The 20,612-nt window shown below is 41.7% G+C and overlaps 1 protein-coding gene across 1 annotated transcript in view; it reads right to left on the reverse strand.

Annotated features, from left to right (window-relative positions):
• The window catches only part of CTNNA1 (catenin alpha 1), a 175,085-nt gene that overhangs the window by 134,254 nt on the left and 20,219 nt on the right, over nt 1-20,612 (reverse strand). Inside the window, exons 2-4 of the mRNA XM_075010136.1 lie at nt 8,934-9,040; nt 5,984-6,179; nt 379-545 (exon numbers count right to left, since the gene is read on the reverse strand). Coding sequence (XP_074866237.1) covers nt 379-545; nt 5,984-6,179; nt 8,934-9,038 — 468 coding nt within the window. The 5' untranslated portion in view covers nt 9,039-9,040. The remainder of the gene's footprint in view (nt 1-378; nt 546-5,983; nt 6,180-8,933; nt 9,041-20,612) is intronic.

Genomic DNA, 20,612 nt, shown 5'->3' on the forward strand with positions numbered 1-20,612 from the left:
GAGGTTAGTGTAATTCTCTCCCAAACTGTTCACAGTAGAGTCATTTAGCAAAACAAAATTACAGATTATGATTACTATCAGAAAATTCCAAAAAATAAGGGTGGGAGGTGGGAAATTATAATTACTTAAGTAACAGTTTGTGTTCTAAAATTTGATGTTAATATCTTCAGCATATGGATTAGAGCAACTGAATACCACTCAAAATACAGAATAACCCAGACCTAGTTATCGTTGGGAACAAGAGACTACAGAGAAAAGAACTGACTAGGTGTTGTAAGACAAACACACAAAAACAGAGACAACTTGTCAGAAAAAGCCTAACATGGTGGACAACAAAAAATGTTTTACTCAGTTACACAGATGAAACACCGCACTTACAACTTTAAGCTGAACAAGTAGTTTGTAGACATCCGCCATGTCAGCCAAGATAAGCAACCGGGTAACAGCTGACAGGAGAGCCCGGGCTGCTCGCACCATGTTCCCTCGTTTCACAGACGAGCAGGGGTCATCTGCAAACTCTCCTGATGCACTCTTCATCGAATCACCTGTGCAGACATTAGTAAGAATGTCGTCTCTCTGCTTTGGAATGTTCACATACTTCATGGATTACTACACTGCAATTACTATAAAAGTGAAGGTAGCAACACCTCCCAGTGTGGTTAGGAAGCATAAAAAAATGTCACTAGAAAGTACTACTTCAATACATTTTTGCCCACAAGATCAGTTTTAGCCTTTGTTTCAAACTAGACCCTTGATAAACCACCTACCACAGTTTCAACAAGCAGGTGAAAAGCATCAATAAAGAAGGTATTGCCTAGGATCAAAGTTTACAACAATCAAACAATGTGAAACCTCCAATAGGCTGTTTAATTAAGTTGACAATAACTTGAAGGGTTACAGGTGACCTTAAACAGACTTGTGGAAGTTTTACTCCCTTGCAAGAAGTGTGGAAAGTGGGAAATCCCTTGCAAACTGCCGCAAGTTATAGCCAAGATTGCTATGCATTTAAATAAACAAAGTGAAGCAGAAGAGACTTTTTCCTCTAAGCCCTTTCAAATATTTCATACTTCTGCATGCTTTTTCACACACAACAAGGGAGAAACCATTTAAAATCCACTCAAGTGTGGTTTTAAAAGCAAATACAATCTCTGCAGCTAGTTGGGTCAATTTTAAGTTGAATTTATCTCCAAAGAAAAAAAATCTTCCAGGGGATGGGGGTGTATGAATTTTCTTGCTTCAGTTCATGCTTGAACTACATCTACACAACACCACTTAAGCAGTATGGCTTCACCACTGTAATGCTTATAGTAGAGATACTAAGACAACAGGACAGAGGCGGTAGCTATGGCAGTGGGAGAAGCTGACATTAGGAAAAATTTCCTGTCAGGCTGGTTAACTGGAATAATTTGCCTAGGGTGATTGCAGAATCTCCATCATTGGAGAGAGATTTAAAAACAGGTTTGATAAATATCAAACAGGGATGATATAGACGGTGCTCGGTCCTGCCATGAGGGCAGGGGACTGGACTTTGACATCTTGAGGGCCCTTCCAATTCTAGTATTCTACACAGGTTGGAACAAAATGACAAATTGTCTAGTGTAGAAACTGAGTTGTATTGTGCCATTCCTTCTGTACTTTTTTGAACAGTAGACTATGGAACTCATTGGTAGCTCATTATGAAGACAAGAGTCACTCCGGTGATTGGACAACCACATGCAATTTGACTCCATGGCCATTCAGAAGTGTGGGAAAGTCAGTCTGTCCACATTAAGAGGAGCAAGTAGAGTCATTTAAATTTTGCTCTGCATGCTGCAGACTACCTGCAGTAAAGCAGTTCACATCAAAGGTAATTTGGAAATCATAAGGGATAGAAGCTGTTCTTGGATCTCCTAGTATTTCCACTATCCTCCCTTCAAGTGCATATAATTCCTTTACAGTAAGGGCAGAGAATCTCAGGCAGTGGCTAGTTGACCCTGGGGGGAGGGGGGAAAACCAACAGAAAATGTACTAGTCCATTTCCATATGATAAAAATCACTAGGACATTGTTTTAGAAACACCTTCCTGACCATTCACGATTGTATGTTCTTTCTGTGGCAGTTAGAAAAACTGAGTATGTGGAAGAGAGATCTTAAGAAAATTCACACTCTACTTTTTACGACATTTGAATTAAGAGAACAGTTCCCTGAATCAGTATCAAATGTTACTTCACTTCATACAAATTATATAAAAAGATATTCAGTACACATGAATGCTTAATTGTGTCGTCTTACATAAAACTTCAATTTTACCTCTAGATACAAGTAGCTTTAACAAAGAACTCAGAAGCCTCTAACTGATGTTAAGACAGAAAAAATTCCTACATATCCACTAACCACAAAGTTTGTCTCAAAGCTTATAGGAGCTTTTCTGAGGCTGACCAACTGTGCCTTCCACACAGGGCTACGACTTTTGTCATATGTTCATCTCAGGGTGCTATCTGGAACTGGGGTATCTCTGAGCACTCCAGCCTACTAGCCTGTGCTGCCTCTCACGCTGTACTGCTGTGACTAGCTGCCAAGACCTCCAGCCTGCGATTTCACCAGCATTCAACTGGTAGACACACCCAGCTGCAGTTACATGCAGTGTCTCTAACCAGTCCCTGCATAGAAAGGCTCTAGCAGAGGCAACTTTCAGCTCCCCAGGCATATACTAATTTTGGAGTATAAACCCAAAATTAGTCTTCCACTGCACGAAGAACTGTATAGTGTAAGTTTGTCCCTGCCCTCAACATGGAAAGGAATATGCAAGAGTCTTTGCCCCTTGTGCTAATATTCTCATATGCTTCCACTCCAACTCATTGGTTTAGACAAAAGCGAAAAAAAAAAAAACCACAACTAAATGTTAAGTGATGAGAGCAAATAGAGCAAAGCAAATTACCTAGTACACTAAAGAATGCACACCAAGCAGAATATACTAAAGCGATTGGATATGAAGAGCTACAGCCCTGCAAATCCACAGATACTCACTTTGTATCTACTGCTCATTTATGCAGACAGGGATGTGGATACAAATTTTGTCCCTAAAACACTGTATATTTGGGAATTTCTGCTTTATAGTCACATGTGGATGCAGGTATCTATCTGCAAATCATGTTGCAAGATGTAGGTATCAATTTTGTAACCATACAGGGCTGTATGAAGAACAGATTCTCATCCCAAAAGATTGAACAAGCAGGCTGCAGATTAAAAGGCAAACTGCACTTTCCAACCTGAAATTCCCAGATGTTACATTCAAAGGCTAGAAATCCCTTTAGACTAGGTCCAGAACTTCTCCCAGTTAATTAAGTTTTTGTCTCAGGTGCATTTAGGAGACTTTTGGGTGGGAAGTGAAGAAACAGATGTTGCCATTCTTTGCTTTTGCCCCTGCCCCCCCAGCCTGGTTCTCAGATTAGACAGTGGAAAAATATGGATATCCCAAAATGGAGTCCATTATCATATGACCTTGTTTCATGTCATTGTGGAGTCATTAGCAGCCACTCACAGGCTGTTTGAAACAAACATTCACAGAAAAGGTTGGTGCACTCACTTGATTTAAAGCCACCATGGACATTGTTTTTTAGACTTACAAAAAAAAAAAACCAAAAACCAACAACAAACCACAGCGACAGATCTATTCCTAGGAGCTGGATCCCACAATGTACAATAAACCCTAAGCCAACTGCTAAACTTGGATATATGACGAAAGGTATTCAGATTGGCACAGGCTGCTCTATAAACCAGAGAAAGGTGCTCAGTGCTTTTGCAACTGATTGCAATTCCTCTAGAAGAGGAAAACTGGTGAAGTCCTGATGCCACAGACGTCTGAGACAAGACAGACTCCAGTGGGGCCAGATTAGCCCCCACACAAGTCTATGGGCTAGAACTTTGAATAGTATACTGGAGTTTCCTCAGTGAAGATGCTGCAACAGTAACCTAACTCAAACAAAATTCTCAGACAGGAGCTTGAAAAGCTGTTCCTTGATATGGCTACTGAAGGGGGAAAAAAAAACCCACCACCACCAACTGAAATGTATAACTTCTTTGAATGTGTTGAAGAACTCTTGAGGCACGAAAGCATAGAATTAGTGTAATTCTGAACTCTACAAAGTTCTGCAGGGCTATATCCTGAGAAGAGCTTCCAATGGCAAACAGTTCTTTGCAACTGATTCTTTAAAGAAATACTTAACTGATGTAAGAGCTGCTAGCCCACTTAGTCAAGAGAGAAAAGTCAAACCTTAGATCAAGTCACTCAGCTACCATCCCTGCTTATGCCCAGAGTGGCCCCAAAAACAGGATGAGGTCTGATCACTCAAGAATGACAGTCCCACAGCGCTCTTCAAAGATATATAAGATGAGCCATGTGCCACTTTCAGTCTTTTGCCACATGAAGCAGTCTGGAGTTTTTGTAAAACAAAACCATTTCCAAACTCCAAGCAACAGCTTTCCAGCTACAGAATTTTCAGCTGAAGATGTTAAAAATAGAAAACAAATTCTGAAGTCGAGACACAGGAATTGCAAAACTGTATTGGATCTCTGCTAGTCTATCTAGTCTGGTATCATACAGCTCCAAAAGCAGCCAGTACAAAAACTATGCCAAAAAAGGTACAAAATCCCCTGCACTAGGCACCTATGAGGTTTAAGCAAGCTAATTCTTCCATTAAAATATATATGAGAGAGCGCACGCGTGACACACACACACACCCCGCCCCTCAGAGCTGGAAGGGACCTCAGGGTATCAAGTGCAGTTCCCTGCCCTCTTGACAGGGCCAAGCAACCCCTCCTTTTTCCCCCTCCTCCTATTTGTCCCTAAATTGCCCCTCCAGGATTGAACTCACAACCCTCTACTTAGCAAGCCAATGCTCAAACCACTGAGCTATCCCTCCTCTACCACTGAGTTTTTCCAAATCAAAGAACTGCTTCACCTAGTGTTTCTGTAAATTTACAAGGTAAAGGAATTAGTGGGGAAAGGAGTGAGGCTATTTCTCAGCATAGTCCCATTACACAGAAAACAGTAGTTATGCTACCTTGGCAGGAGGAGGGCAGGTAGCTGACTTAGCATTAATTACATAGGGGCACAAATCTCACCCAATTTAAGTCTTGCAAGAACTTTCAGGGCCGCAAAGAAACCAGCCTCACTACGTATGCATACAAGCACTAACCAACAAGCATATATCAGTTTCAACATTAAAATGTGCAGTTGCACTCAAGCGTTCACCATATGAACTATTAGTAAAACATTTCTAGCCTTTATAGAAAAATTAACAAGGGTCAGTGACACCTTGTTAAAAGAGGAAAAGTAGAGAGCAAGAACTGTGCAAGGGACAGAGCAAATGCTTGGTGATCTTTTTTGGATGGATGGTAGAAGAGGAAGAACTCTAAGAGCACGCATCTCTGATGCAAGTAAGTGACAAACTGTTAGTTATAAACTCGTAACAGTCAAGATTCCATTCCTTAGTATTCATCCTGTGCCCTTGTTTGAAGCCCATGAACTACTGTGATTCATGCAGGGCAGAAATAATGCATTTAAAGTAGTAATGTGCATTAAATCAACAGCCCTGGTACAGTAAAATCCCAATTAAAACAACAACTGGGACTGACCATGTCAGATAATCAGGGAGGTGGGGGATGGAGTGCTGCCAGATGTCTGTGCCCCTTCTGTGGAACCAGCTTCTGGTAGCTGTGAGCTGGAGGAGATTATCAACCCCCCAGTTATCCAACATCATGTGATCACCCATGATTAACATTTTAAATTGTGCGATTGATCACAATTAATATTTTTTAAATCTCAACAGCCCTAATATTACTCGTGACATCTGTATGGTTTAAACTACTACATTTATACTTCTCAGCTGAGGGAAATTAAAGGATAGTTTGGAAGCTAAACGCACACAAACAAAATTATGGGCATTAGAAAGAATAGCTAAAAGACAGACTTGAGAAATCTGAATTGAAATTTACCACCTACCTTGTTTGCGAACATCTTCCACAGCTGCCACTAGTTCCTCTTTTAGAAACTGACTCTCTTTTGCGATTTTGTCTCCCTTCTCCAAGAAATTCTCTGTTGCTTGTTCAACAGATGCAGCTAGAACATGAGCCTTCTTAGAACGGCCTCTTTTTTTGTTGGAAGGACCCTTGTTACTAGTATTAACCAGCGTTGTAACCTTAAAAAAAAAAAAAAAAAAGGATAATTTGTAGCTGAGATGTATAATGAAAAATTATATGAAACAGATACAAGTTTATCAACCTAATAACTTTGGATTTTCTGAATCAACAGCATATTTGGAATACCTATGCTGACTTCAAATTGGCAGTACTTACAGTCATTCATTCTTGTCAGTTTTGTTGGTTCTTTAATCAAGCAGCATAGTGATATTCTAATTGGATAAATACGATAAACTTCAGCTGAGATGCTTAGTATAGCATTGGGCGGGAGTTAAGCAGCAGACAAAAAAATCTGATGAAAAAAGTTAGGTGCATTGTTGTTATGTTGCAGTTTCAGCAAAAGGCCATGGGCCATTTTTGATTTGGCCTCACATGATAAAGTTTGAAACAATTAGTTCAGGCCAATTTTAAGACTTTAAAACATCTGAAAAGATTAACAGGATTTAAGTGGCACATCTACAAAAAACAATCAAGGACGGGGATAATGGACTTTGAAAGCAAGGTAAGTTTGCAGCCAAATTAGATGGCTGCAACCTGCCATTAAGTTCTAATTCAATCACTGTTCAAGATGCAGTTAGTTGGCAATACTACCTTTTAACACCGAATGATACTTCCCATTTTCAGACCTTCTTTTCAGTTACTTGTAAAGCTTCATGTTTTAAATCATTTGAGATTATTTTTTTCCCCCCCATAATAAATGTCTGTTTCAGGATGAAGATTTCTGGCACGTTCCAGCCCAAAAAAAGAAGACTATGGGGAAAAAAAACTTATTTCTCCCACCTTTTTTAAAAAACGCCATTTTTTCCACTTAGATATTCTAGTGCCCATGCTGTGGACCAGAAATATAAAGTGTGACAAGATCTGAAGTTGTCAGGTACATGCCTTTTGCCATACTCTATGGGGGGACAGTGGGGGAAAATCTGGCCAATTTGTAAGCCTTTACAGAGGTCTCTACCAAGCACAGGTTAGCAGACAGTTTTGGTAGCTGAGTTCTCCAGAATCTGTTGGCATTGAGTATATTCCAGCCCCAGGCAACAGGAGCTTTTTCTGCCTCTTGCAATGTATGCATGCTGCAAGCTTCCTATTCTGGTGCACTCTCTCCTGTGCTTTCAAAATCGCCACTGCTGACACCTAGATAGCATGGACGATGCCCAACTGAAATGCAAGCAGGGACAACAGAAACACTGAAGATGAAGGAGCCAGATATGAACAAGGTTTTGCGAAAATACTGACACTGGCTGCTAGACAAGGAGACCAGAAGGAGTAATTAGGGAAATGAGACGCTGCAGTAGCAACACAGACATGTTATTCAGCTTTGGAGGAAGAACCTGACTGCAGGATCTACAGACCTTGATATAGTGAAATTTTTTCAGCTCTCTGGAATTGTGACATCCTGTACAAACTGTAAAAATCCTGTACAAGTTTAAATTCCATATTCTAGAACAGGCTAGACTCCACTGTAATTAACTCCACAATGCACTCAAACAGTAGGTCTTTACTCCAGGCTGGATCAAAGGCAGCAATCCATCTAGTGAGGATAAATTTATGATGTCTATAGATGCGATAAACTGGCTGCCAAGCACTCTCCCGTCATCTCCAATACTCCACCAATATGAAAGTAGTAAGCTGAGTCAATGGGAGAATGTCAACTGCCAGAGTAAGCAAACCTAAGTATGTTGACTTCAACTAAGTTATTCAAGAAGCTAAAATTGCTTAATTTAGGTTGACAGCCCACAGTAATGTAGATAAGGCTTAAGAGATCTACATGAGAAATCCTCTGCTGCAAATCTTCACAGTGCCCATAGTATATATATTGGGTGTTGCCACCCTGTAGGCCTTACAAGGTATGCACCCTCCCTTACTTATCTCCTTCAGTACACTTTCTTATGTAATTAGTCACACAGAGAGCAAAGTCTTCAGCAGTTGCATGCTACACAAGTTTACCAGACATTTTACTAATAAGCATGCAATTGTCAGAGAGTTCTGTGTCATATGAAAACTAAGTGTGGCCAAGACACTTTTTCCCTAAAATTAGAGTTTCTTCCATTGCCTATTACAGCTTTGTTACTCCTCCTAGATAATTTTGGCTATGGATGTGAAAATACTTAAAGCTTTTTTTGGAAATAGGAAAATATTTAGTTTGCTTTGTACTCCAGGCAATAACCATTTGTGCTCAAACTTTCACTATTTGGCTGCTCTCCCCAAATCAAGCTTTTTGCTTATAATTTTTCTATCTACCATGGAATTCAAATGAAAGTTGTTATACAATCTTAACTCTAGCAGTTACTATAAGTGAAGGCTTTAAGTCCAAAGTGATAATGCAAGACAACCTCAGCCCTACACACACCCCCAGTTTCTACTGACACAGTGGTGGAGAACCCTATTTAGGCAAGAACAATTTAATAAGACTTTCACCTAACTGATTCTTGTTGAAAAAAATTATACCATACAAGAGAATAAAGAGAGAAAATACAATAAAACAGCAGCAAGCTGATGTGTTTTGCACCTCTGACTAAATGAAGCATTGGGTTATATTAAAATTGTGACAAAAGCAAAAAGAATTTAAGAATAATAGAAGCATGATTAACAGCAGAGTAGACTGAGCTAAATAAATACATAAATAAATAAAATACTTATTCTCTTTCTTTTCTCCACCCAACTATTTCAGACCAGGTTTCCACTGGTTCAGTGGTCAAGGTCTGAGAATCATTCAAACTTACCAAAATTTGAGAACTTTATATATCAAATCTTACCTGTGTAACCAGGGGCTCCAATAGTCTTTCAACAGCCAGTGTTCTTATCTCTAAACTTTTGGGATCCCATTTGAAGTTAACACTGCCTGCATTAACAGTAGTCATTTCTTGGAGAAAGAAGAAAAAGAAGAGTTAAGTTATTTGCAATGGAGCTATTTTGAAATGAAAAAGTGCTATATTAAAGAAGATTCTTAAAATCAAATTTGCACTACCTCTGGAGATAGCAGTTTTGAATTAACTTCCATTTTAGAATTTCAGTACAAAACTATTTTAAGTTATGACACTCAAGACTGATACACCTGTTTGTTAAATAAGTTTAGAAAGACTACCTAAAAATAGTATTCCCAGGCAGAAGTGTTTTGGTGGTTAAATTTGTCTTATTCAGAATAAATTCAGCTTCTCATTCAGTGGTGGGCAAATTTGCAACCCACCAGGGTTCTATTTGTGGCTCATGAGACATTTTGGTTACCTCTGTCCACAGGCAGTGATGCCAGATTCCACTCCCCACTATCTATATCAGCTTTTTTTCCCCCTACCAGTATCTTTAAAGTGGCATGCACATAAAGCAATGGCATGCAAAGAAAGATGCATGCTGATTGCACACAATGACCATAAATGCACTCTGCATCCTGTCAAAGCAGTACGAGGCTTCAACTGAGGCACATCACAAATTCTAAGTACACAGGCATAAATAGCAAAATTACCTTATCCCTTGAAACTGTCTCCTTGTAACTACCTTGTGGCCTACTGAGATGAAGGAGAACCACTCATGCAGCCCACTCATTAGCTAGGTTGCCCACTGCTGCTGTAGCTAAATATCACAGAATAATAGAATACTAGGACGGAAAGGGACCTTGAGAGGTCATCGAGTCCAGCCCCCCTGCCCTCATGGCAGGACTACATACTGTCTAAATGATCACTGCTATTTTGGAGAGAGTCAGAAACCAGCTTCCATCCAACCTTCAGTTACTTCTAAACCCCACCCCCCTCCAAAAAAAAAAAAGAATGTTTTCTTTCTACGGGCCACACACACACACACACACACAGCAGTGCAGCGATACACCCCTCTGGAGGCTTTCCCCCACCATTCCCATAGGGTGAGGGGGCGGTGCCTCAGAGAGATGGGGTTACAAACATCTGCCCCCAGAAGCAGGATGCCAAAACTACAGCCTCACCTCCATCCCCCTCATGCACCCTCCCATACTCCATGGTCCAAAAAGTTCCATAATCCAATAAACTGTTTCCCAAAACTGCCAGATTAAAGAGCTTTAAGTGTACAGTAATCTCCTGGTATACACAATTTCTGTTTGCACTTAACTTACATTAACACAAGAGCAAACTGAAAGTGCACCAGCCCCCACTGCCTCCAGTTTCTCCCCTGCTTCCCCCAGCTGGGCAGAGAGCTGCTGTGGCGTGGTTTTTCCCATCTGGGGAAAACTGCATCACAGCAGCTGTCCCCCACTCAGCTGGGAGAGCTGGGTGGGCAAACTGGGAAAGCAGACAGCTGTGGTGGCACAGCTTCTTCCCAGTTGGGGAAATGTCACGCCTGGTTCCTGGCACCCCCTCCTCCTCACTTATGCATAATTCAAGTTATGCGAGGGTGGGCAGGAACACAACCCTCGCATAACTCGAGAGAGACTACTATATTAAAATATTTGTAAGTGGGTAAAACCAGTTCCAGGTTCTTTTTACTCCACAGCTCACAGCTTCAGGCTCTCCCTACTTAAAATACTACCTGATGTTTGAAGCTACACCCTTCTGTCTCCTATGCTGAAGGCACACGAGAAAAAGTACAGCACCAGTGTCAACACTTGGAGAATCTTGCACAAGACCATCCCCAGTCAAGAGCAGCAATCTGAGGGAGTGGGGCAATTTGAGAGGTCCCTCTGCAGTGCAGAGAAGGAGAAGGAGGAGAGCAGCAAAAGCTGCCCTGTGTCCCTCCAACAACCAACACCTGCCCCTTCTGTGATAAAACCTGCAGTTCCCAGAACTGGGCTGGTCAGCTATCAATGAACTCACAAATTGGGTGGCAAGACGACATCCCGCTCACTATGGGGTGACCACCAACGAAGTCTACACAGATTAATTATTTCTAATGGTGACCTCAAAACAAAAAGTGTTTTGGTTTGTCTTTGTACTTCTTTATACTACAAAAGGCAACCTGAAAGCATGGTTTTTTGAAGGAGTAATTTATTCCCCCATTTCTCTTGGAAGTAAGGTGAAGGAGGTAATTAGCTCAGGTGATCAAGGATGCAACACTATGCCCTGGTGTCCCTAAGCCTCTTACAGGCAGATGACTGGATGACAGGGATAGATCACTTAACTGCCCTATTCTAGTCCCTTTAAAAACATCTGGCATTGGCCACCACCTGAAGACAGGACACTGGACCATTGGTCTGACCTAAACTGGCTATTTTTGTATCTTTACACCAGTTTTTGCCTCTGTGCATGACTACACTCAAATTTGTGTGACATATATAAGCAGCCATATACAGCAGTGCACTCACAACTGACCTATTAAAGTTAATACAATGCAAGTGAACATGTTGCATGACCCCTGTTGACTTAACAGATTCTGAAGAAGCTGTCCCATAACACCCCCATTTCTTCTGACAGTTACTGTTCTGGTGGCAACTTTTAACTTCACTGCCTAGGAATGCCACAAACTAGAAGCCACTCCACCCCTTTTTACAACTCCTGTGTGTTTTAAGATACCTTTTCCTGACTGCCTACACTGGCAACTAACAGCACACTTTGGGCCGTGGGTTCCGAGGGTTGGCAGCAGCAGCAGCAGCAGCAGCACCACCCCAAACGTCACTCCTTCCAGGAGCCCTAAAGGACAGGCAAAAGGCAAAGAACTGCATATCTGCAACACGTTGCAAGAGTTAGTCACATTTTAGTTGCAATACAAACAGTACCTACTCATAGGTATTTTATCTTTGCATGTCATAACTTAAATACTAGAAGCGATTATCATTGTGACAATCTTACCTGCCCACATGCATAAACAGACATTTCTCTAAACAACTCCTAGAGCAAAGATCTTTTCAGAAAGAGACACACACACAAATAAACAAAAACAAAAAGGTGGGGGGCACTACCAATAAAGAATCCACCACAACCACCCTTGGTAAATTGTACCCTCGACTAAAAATTTATGTAATTACCAATGTGAGTTTGTCCAGCTTCAGCTTGTTGCATTTTAACTCAAAATTAGTACTGGCAGTACTACCACTGGAGCCCAATAAAATGGTGAATTCATCGTACTGGAAAAATAGAGTTGGTTCCAGCCTGAGCACTTCTTTATACATAAGAATGATTATGCTGTGCTGTGAGCGGGTGGAAGAGAGCCACTGGATAATCCTGAACTCAAACACTCACCTGGCTACAGTTATAGCCACCAAGAAGCAACACATTGCATGACTTGACTGAGTTAGGTAAGGGTATTCAGAAAGAACCAGGTTCTTGAGGGCAAGTTTGAACTGTTCCGAGTGACTACAGACCCATCTAATGATGCTAGAAGGCAGCTGAAAATCCAGTGTTAAGATCTATGGCCCTTCCTTAATTAAAAGGTCACCTCTCTCACCTGTCAAACCCTCTAGATAATCCCCTTGCACTGACTGATCCTAAACCCCCACCATAGATACAGGGAAGCTGCTTTCACATTACATACATTCTCTCAGATTCAGGGATACTATGAACTGAAATATCAAAGGAATTAAGGATACTGTACTATTCTTTTCAGTAATTCAACATTTACAGTTTGCATGCATGCCCACAGTAACCATGACATCCAGATACTGTTAGAGACAACTCTAACCAATTTCAATGAGTGGTTGAAAGTTTCAAATTATACTTGCCCTGGAAATATTCTCCCACCCGGTTTATCTTAACTGTCACAATTTTGCATTTTACGTGCTTTTTTTCCTCCATTGCAGCTATGCTAAAGGCCCTCAGGGAAATTTGTGATGTTATGAATGAAATAAAGTACAAAAAAAAATTTGCTTCCCTCCTCAGAAGCAAAACCCAAGATTATCTTAGTAATATACTAGGAGGTTTTGGTTTTTTTGTTGTTTTTTTTTTTTAAAAACCAAAAAAACCAAAAGCTACTCATAGTTCAGAGCAACTGCACCTGTATTTCCCCACTGTGGGACAACAAGGGCATCACCTTTAGGCTTTCGACTTCCCAGCCATCTCCTGTAAGAGGACGCCTACCATCTGTTCCAAACCGTACAACTTCTTTCTTAAGTTCCCCAGCAAATCAGACCGCTTGAACAGGCCTGCTTTTATCGCCTCTGAGGAGCAAGCAAACAGCACAAGAAGCCCACAGCTATCAGTTAGCTCACAGCACTTTACAAGCAACCACATCTCTCAAGCATTACAGAGAGCACAGTACAAACCATCAACCCACACGCATACTAATAAGCTTAACAGAGATCATACATCCCCCCTGCCCCCCTCCCCCCAACTCTAACAAGGGCATCTGATGAGTCCTTCAAATCCCACCAAGGACTGATGTATGGTTACAAGTTCATAGTGTGTAACTAGAGCCCACATGAATCTGTCAGTAACCAGTTTGTGCAACCTTGTTGTAGATTGAGAACTTTCAGTACCAGGATATTAGAGAGACAAGTGAGGCAATATCTTGTCTCCAACTCGCAGAAGTGGGCCAAGTACCAGTTGCAAAGGTCTGGGAAAGACCCAAGGAAAATCTCTGTGCAGCTAGAAAACTTGTCTGACCACAGAAGTTGATCCAATAGAACAGATTACCTCGCATACCTTGCCTCAGTAGCTCCTTCATAGAGTTTGGGCCTCGATCTTGTGACCCTGGGAACAGGCAATCAGCATGCAATTGGCCTCTCCACAGGGTACAGCTTCAAAGAGCTGGATTTTTATGTAACTTGGGGGAGGGATGATGTAGGTTTGCATTCACCTCCCCTTTTCCAAGGAAATCCACTTGAGGAGTCCTGCTCCAAAAGCTCATTCCCATCTTCTCCATTCTTCAGTACAGTCTCTTATGTACCGTAAGCACGGATGGTCAATCTCTTCATTTAAGAAAATGGACTCCAAAATTATAAATTGAAGTCTCCCAAAGAGATTGCAGGGAACTGTTAAACCTGTCAGAGCAACATTTACCCCCCCCCTCCCCCCCGAAGCAGTGTTCAACTTGACCCCACTCCAGGGAGCTTTATTTTATTACTGAAGCAGGCATGATGATTTTAGTACACTCATATAGGAAAGCTCCTTTCTGAAAGTTATAAATTTTATGTCAACATGCATGGGGAGCCAATTTCATATTTACACTGCAATGATAGTTCTGGTTAGTCCACGAAATATTTCAGCACAGTTGTCAAAAAAAACTCATTTAATGGGAAATGAGCAGGTGGATGACATCTTATTCTTAAAACCACTTTCCATTTTTAAACTCCTAAAGTATTTAAAACAACAAAACATATTTGAAAGTTATGACATTAAAACCACTAAATTCTAATTTCAGTCTGAATGAAAGCTAACTATTCTGAAAGAGAAGAACGGACTGATGAGATTTGAGGTTCATGTTATGTCTATTAAAAAGACAACAGAATAAGAGTAAGTAACGTCACAAAAGGTGGAAGAGCACAGTCAGTCAATGGTGAGTGGAGAAGGGCACCGCTAGTGGTTCAGTCAATTGTAATGGATTATTAAGGAGTCAAAGCTCAGAATTATTGTATGGATTTCATTTGCTGGAATCAAATTTGCAGAAAGTGCACCCAAAACAATGAATCCTATAAAAAGGGACAGATCATCTGAGATTGCAATATAAGCCATCACCTAATGCAGTGGTATCCAAACAGTTCTGAAGGATTACTATAGTTAACAAACTACACTATTCTGAAAACATATTTAATTGTTCAGGCCAACTAACCATGTTCAACCCAGCCAAATAGCCACACAGGGCTAGAGTGTTGGATACCTGGACCTAGTGAATTCAACACTAATTTTCACAATTGTGAAAGATGCTGATTTATGCAGTAAGGCTAGGGCTAGTGCACAAATTGCTTAAGTTATTTTGAGCTACTTTATTTCAAGCCCTGTGCAGGCTACATGACAAGTGTTACCGTGAACACAATACTGCACTCGAAATAGCTCTGGTATTTGGACCGTGGTGTGTAGCTGCATTGTTTTCATGTTGGGATACAAATGCATCCCAAGCTGGGCTAAGGCTACACGACACTAAGTGATTTGGGTATATGTTATCTGACTTGCACGTCTACCATGATAGGAAACAACTGAATGGGCCAGAGGAAAAGTGTAATTGATATCCAGGGTTAAACAGCAAGACAAAGAATTCATGGCCATTTTAGGAGTGCAGGGGAAAAAAAAAAAAAAATCCAAGAATTGCACTAGTAAATAAAAGCACCTAGCGAAGCAAAAAAGAATAGATCAAATGACGTTCCTGCAAACATTTTATGATATCATAAAACAAAAAATAGTCCCATTGATAATTTAAAGGCTCTGTTCCAGGGTTTCAGCAGCTATTTAGTGTCAGCTTCATTCAGGAACAGCCTGCCAAGTCTTATCCAAAAAGTGGCATAATTCAGTCACCAAGCCATCAAAATGAAAAAGCAAAAAAAAACCATGAACTTGATGAGTTAACCTTCTCCTAGGCTAAGAATATGAACTTCAATGACACAATATTTGTAATTTAAAATGCTCACCATGCCTATTGTCCTCCCCACACTTTAGACTCACAAATCTCCTACTGTTTCTTTGCTTGTGATATTGAAAAAGAACCAACACAAATATAATGCAAGCTGGCTGGACGTAAGGTATGATCTTTTATTGGTTACCAGTATACACTGGGGTAGGAATTTATGTCAACAGAAGACTACAAAATATTGCAGGACAATTTGCTCAATGATGGAGGGGAAGGGGAAGGAATATGACAAAGGTCTTCACTATTAAAAAAGGGATCGATAATAAGACAAAAGATATCATACTTCCCCTATATAAAACTATGGTACGCCCACATCTCGAGTACTGCGTGCAGATGTGGTCTCCTCACCTCAAAAAAAGATATATTGGCATTAGAAAAGGTTCAGAAAAGGGTGACGAAGATGATTAGGGGCTTGGAAAGGGTCCCATATGGGGAGAGGCTAGAGAGACTGGGACTTTTCAGTTTGGAAAAAAGGCGATTGAGGGGCGATATGATAGAGGTATATAAAATCATGAATGGTGTGGAGAAAGTGAATATAGAAAAATTATTTACCTTTTCCCATAATACAAGAACTAGGGGACACCAAATGAAATTGATGGGTAGTAGGTTCAAAACTAATAAAAGGAAATTTTTCTTCACACAGCGCGCAGTCAACCTGTGGAACTCCTTGCCCGAGGAGGCTGTGAAGGCCAGGACTCTATTAGGGTTTAAAAAAGAGCTTGATAAATTTTTGCAGGGTAGGTCCATAAATGGCTATTAGCCAGGGATAAAGTATGGTGCCCTAGCCTTCATAACAAGGGCAGGAGATGGATGGCAGGAGATAAATCACTTGATCATTGTCTTCTGTTCTCCTTCTCTGGGGCACCTGGCATTGGCCACCGTCGGCAGATGGGATGCTGGGCTCGATGGACCTTTGGTCTGACCCAGTATGGCCATTCTTATGTTCTTATGTTTATACAATGATAAAAAAAAAAAAAAAAACTTTTCAGCTTCCATCACCTTTAACTTCTGATGTCTGGGTATTCAAAATATTAAAGTGCTGTTGGAAAAGTCTTAGAGGGGGTGAGACTAGTGACTAATAAACCTCTTCCCACCCTTATCTTCCCTTTGCTACATAAAGCCTGGACTCTTCCCCACTTCCCCACCACCCCCATCCTCTGAAGTAGGTTCTACCCATGAAATCTCAAAAATAAATCTGTTAGTTACTAAGGTGCTACATAACTTTTTATGTGGGAAAAGGTGTGACAGAAGTCCCACAGAAATCAGTTCTGTAATATGCTCTCTGCTTCCCAATAATATGAAGAGGCATTTTCAGACTACAGTAATCCCCTGAGATACACATATTTCAAATGCACACATCTCACATTTACAAGAGAGGGTGTATGTGGGGGCAGGAGGGAGTTAGGGAGACCCCCACAGTCACAAACCAGCAGAGCCAGCTGCGGGGTCCCCAGAGCCCCGCAGCAGGGCTCCCACCCCAGCCTCCCAGGGGCAGCCCCAGATGAGGCTGCCACTTGTTTCACCTCTCCTTGCCGCTTGCAGGACCCAGGAAACTGACCAGCTCATGGCTGGTCAGCTTCCCAGGTACCACCAGTGCAAGGGAGCTAGGAGCCAGGCTGCCACTTGGTTCCCCATCTCCCCTAGGCTTGCGGAACCAGGGAAACTGACCTGTCATGACTAGACAGTTTCCCGGTCCTGCAAGCAGCAGTGAGACTGGAACCAGGTGCCCCAGTTTCCCGGTTCCCCACCAACCTGGGAGCCAGGAAACTGACCATCCCTGGTAGGCTGGCTAGCTTCACTGCTCTTGCAAGCCCAGGGTAGCTGGGAACCAGGCTGCAGCTTGGTTCCCATCTCCCCTCAACTTGCATGAAAATTTGAGTTACACCAGGGGTGGTGGGGATGTTTTGCTGGAACGTAACCCCTGCATAACTCAAGGGTTTACTGTATGTTGAAGGGTAATTTGGTTTCAAATACAGTCCCCCTCACTATAAAGCAAATGTCAAGGAGTATAAAACAGTACATATTTTATATGAAAACTTTACACAGAGGCCCTAAATTTGCAAAGCAACTGAAGGTTTTGCACAGTTTGATTATAAGGCCAATTACACACCTACAGATGTACTCAGTCTAAACTGGTCAAGTTAAAGAACTCAAACCTCACAAAGACAGAATAGAAAATGAACTTAAATTCGAAGTAGTTTGAGAGAAAGACAGTTCATTCAAAAGAATGAAAATCCTGTTAGTCATCAACAGTTTACACAGGCATGTTACTCCTAAGATTTTAGTCAGACCCTTCCTCTCCCTCCACCTTCAACATTAAGTAAGAACCCTTTACAAAAGATAGATAGATATTACTAACATTTACCTGAGCTCCGCACAGGCAGCATGCAAAAGATCAGGCACAGAAAATGCAGTTCTTAAAGCCGCTTTGTAGATTTTACTAAGACGACTAAGACACATACAACTGGGCTTGCATTCTCAGGAAGATGTTAGATTTGGAGAGCACACAAACTGCCATCTTGCATGCTGTACACGCTCATAGGGTCAGTCACGTTAGGCTGTAGCTTCACAAACAAGTAGTTGTAACAAAGTGGGTTTTACTCACCAAAGCTCATGACCTAATACATTTGTTTGTCTCTAAGGTATCACAGGACTACTTGACAAGTTTATGAAACTAACGTTTGCGAGGAAATTTTAGGCACAAGTTTTGCAGTACTTGTTATTTATGGTCATCTGAGTTTCTACAGTATCTAATCAAAGCAATGTCTAACTCTTACCAGCAAAGAGATAGCACAAGTCCACCCTCCACTTTTCCACTCTGCCCACCACCACAACTTTCAAAACCAGTATCAAGCATTTAAGCTCTTAAGCTGCTATTTAAAAAAAGAAAGTGAATTCCTCAATGATATTTTATAAAGAATGACTAAGCCCTTGCCTAGACCCAGAAAAACTTATCTGCATGACTCTGGGCCGTGAAAAATTTAATGCCCTTCTACCACAGGAAATCTGTGGGGCATCCTGGGGCCTGCCCATGTTTGGTGGGACATTGGTTTGCATCACAGCAACCTCTCAGCTTCTGTTCCCTTTTGGCACCATCTTTCAACAAATTCTGTGGTGCACTGTGTGCGCCACCTCCTTGGTCTATGGGAATGGATCCATAGCGATTAATGAAAAATGCTGAATCATTGCACTAACATGTCACAAATGGCAGTAAAGTTATTCCTGAAGCTACAAAGTGATGAGGACCAGACCATGCAACAGTCATACAAACACAAGATTTGTGACATTCATAGAAGTGCTGATTACAGCAGAACACCACTTTATGGCTCAGGAAACGTGCACTAAGTGGTGGGATCCATTGCCATGCAAGCCTGGAATGGACTAGCAATATCTGCTAAACTTTTGGATAAGGAAAGCCACTTTTCATTGGACTATGATGAGCTCACCCCTACCCCTGTGACACTCGGACATGTGAATGAGAGCTGCCCTGCCAGTGGAGGAAGTATCAGGCACTCTCACATTGTGGAAGCTGGCTACTCCAGACAGCTTTTACTTGGTGGCCAAATAGTTTAGAGTGGGATAGCTGACCATTGGACTTGAGTTGATGGAACTGTGCAGGGTCATCAACTGCATCCTGCCCCACAAGACCATGACTCCGGGCAGCATGCATGAAGTTGTGGATGGCTTTGCATGAATGAGCTTCTCAAAACTATGGAGACATAAATGACACATTCCAACTCTGGCACCAAATAATTTCGCCTCCAAGAACATTAGCCACAAGGGATCTTTCGCCATGGTTTTGCAGGCCTTTGTGGATCACTGCAGATGTTTCACAAACATTTCTGCACCAGCCTGCATCAAAGTGCATGACACACATCTTTTGAAACTCATTCAAGAAGTTGCAATAGGGGGCGGGGTGCATTTTTTTCCCCTGGATCAGAAGGCCACCATAGCAGAAATGGAAATGCCCACTGTGATCCTTGGAGACTCTGCCTATCCCATAATGTCATGGCTTACAAAACCAGGCATTGGGGCTGCATCTACTCTAGCAAGTTGTTTTGAAAGAAGGGGGGCTCTTTCGAAAGAGCCCATGCAGCATCAACATGCAAAAAGCATCTTTTTGAAAATGAATCAAAAGAATGTGGTGTTCCTTTCAAAAATCACTCTTCCCTTCCTGTTTTAGGCAGAGTGCCCCCTTTCAAAAGCTTCTCTTGAAAGACAACGTGTGGAGATGCTCCACAGGGCCTTCTTTCAAAGGAATAGTCTTCAGTTTCAATCCCTGGCCTGTTCTTTCAAAAGAGTGGGTGCTGTATGGACAATCTCTTCCAGAAGAGCTTCTTTTGAAAGATCTCAGTAGTGTAGACATAGCCCAGGAGCCCTGACAGCAGCAAGGAGCGGATCAATAAACGGGCTGAGCGGCTGAAGAAAGACTATGGAGTATGCTTATAGCTGTCTGAAAGCCCACTGGTGATGTTTATATGGGAAGCTATATCTGACTGCTGCTAATATACCTGTTATTGCCATGTGCAGTACCCTCCATATTTGTGAAGGGAAGGGTGAAGGCTTCACTCAGAGCTGGATCACTGAGGCATAGCACTCCGAAGCAGAGTTTGAACGGCCTGATACCAGGGCTATTGGAGGAGCACAGCACAGGGCTGTAAGCGTCAGGGTTACCTTGAGGCAGAAATTTGATGATGAAACTGAAGGTTTTGGTTTTTGTTTTTTTTGAAATACACACACACACACACACACACACACACACACAGAGGAATGTACTGGTTGTGTTGAAAGGAGGGTTACCGACTGGTCCATGCACTGCCCTGAGCTCTACAGTGGCATACTATTGCTTGCTCACTTACATGTAATGGAAATAAAGATTGTTTTGAAACACAATTTTATTAAAACAGTATACATAGAGCACACACAAAGCATGAGGTATCTACACTGTGTAGGATACAGTGGGAGGAGGTGGGAGAGGCAGG

This window comes from Carettochelys insculpta, chromosome 15 (assembly GCF_033958435.1).
Source record: "Carettochelys insculpta isolate YL-2023 chromosome 15, ASM3395843v1, whole genome shotgun sequence".
Classification (NCBI taxonomy): domain Eukaryota; kingdom Metazoa; phylum Chordata; order Testudines; family Carettochelyidae; genus Carettochelys; species Carettochelys insculpta.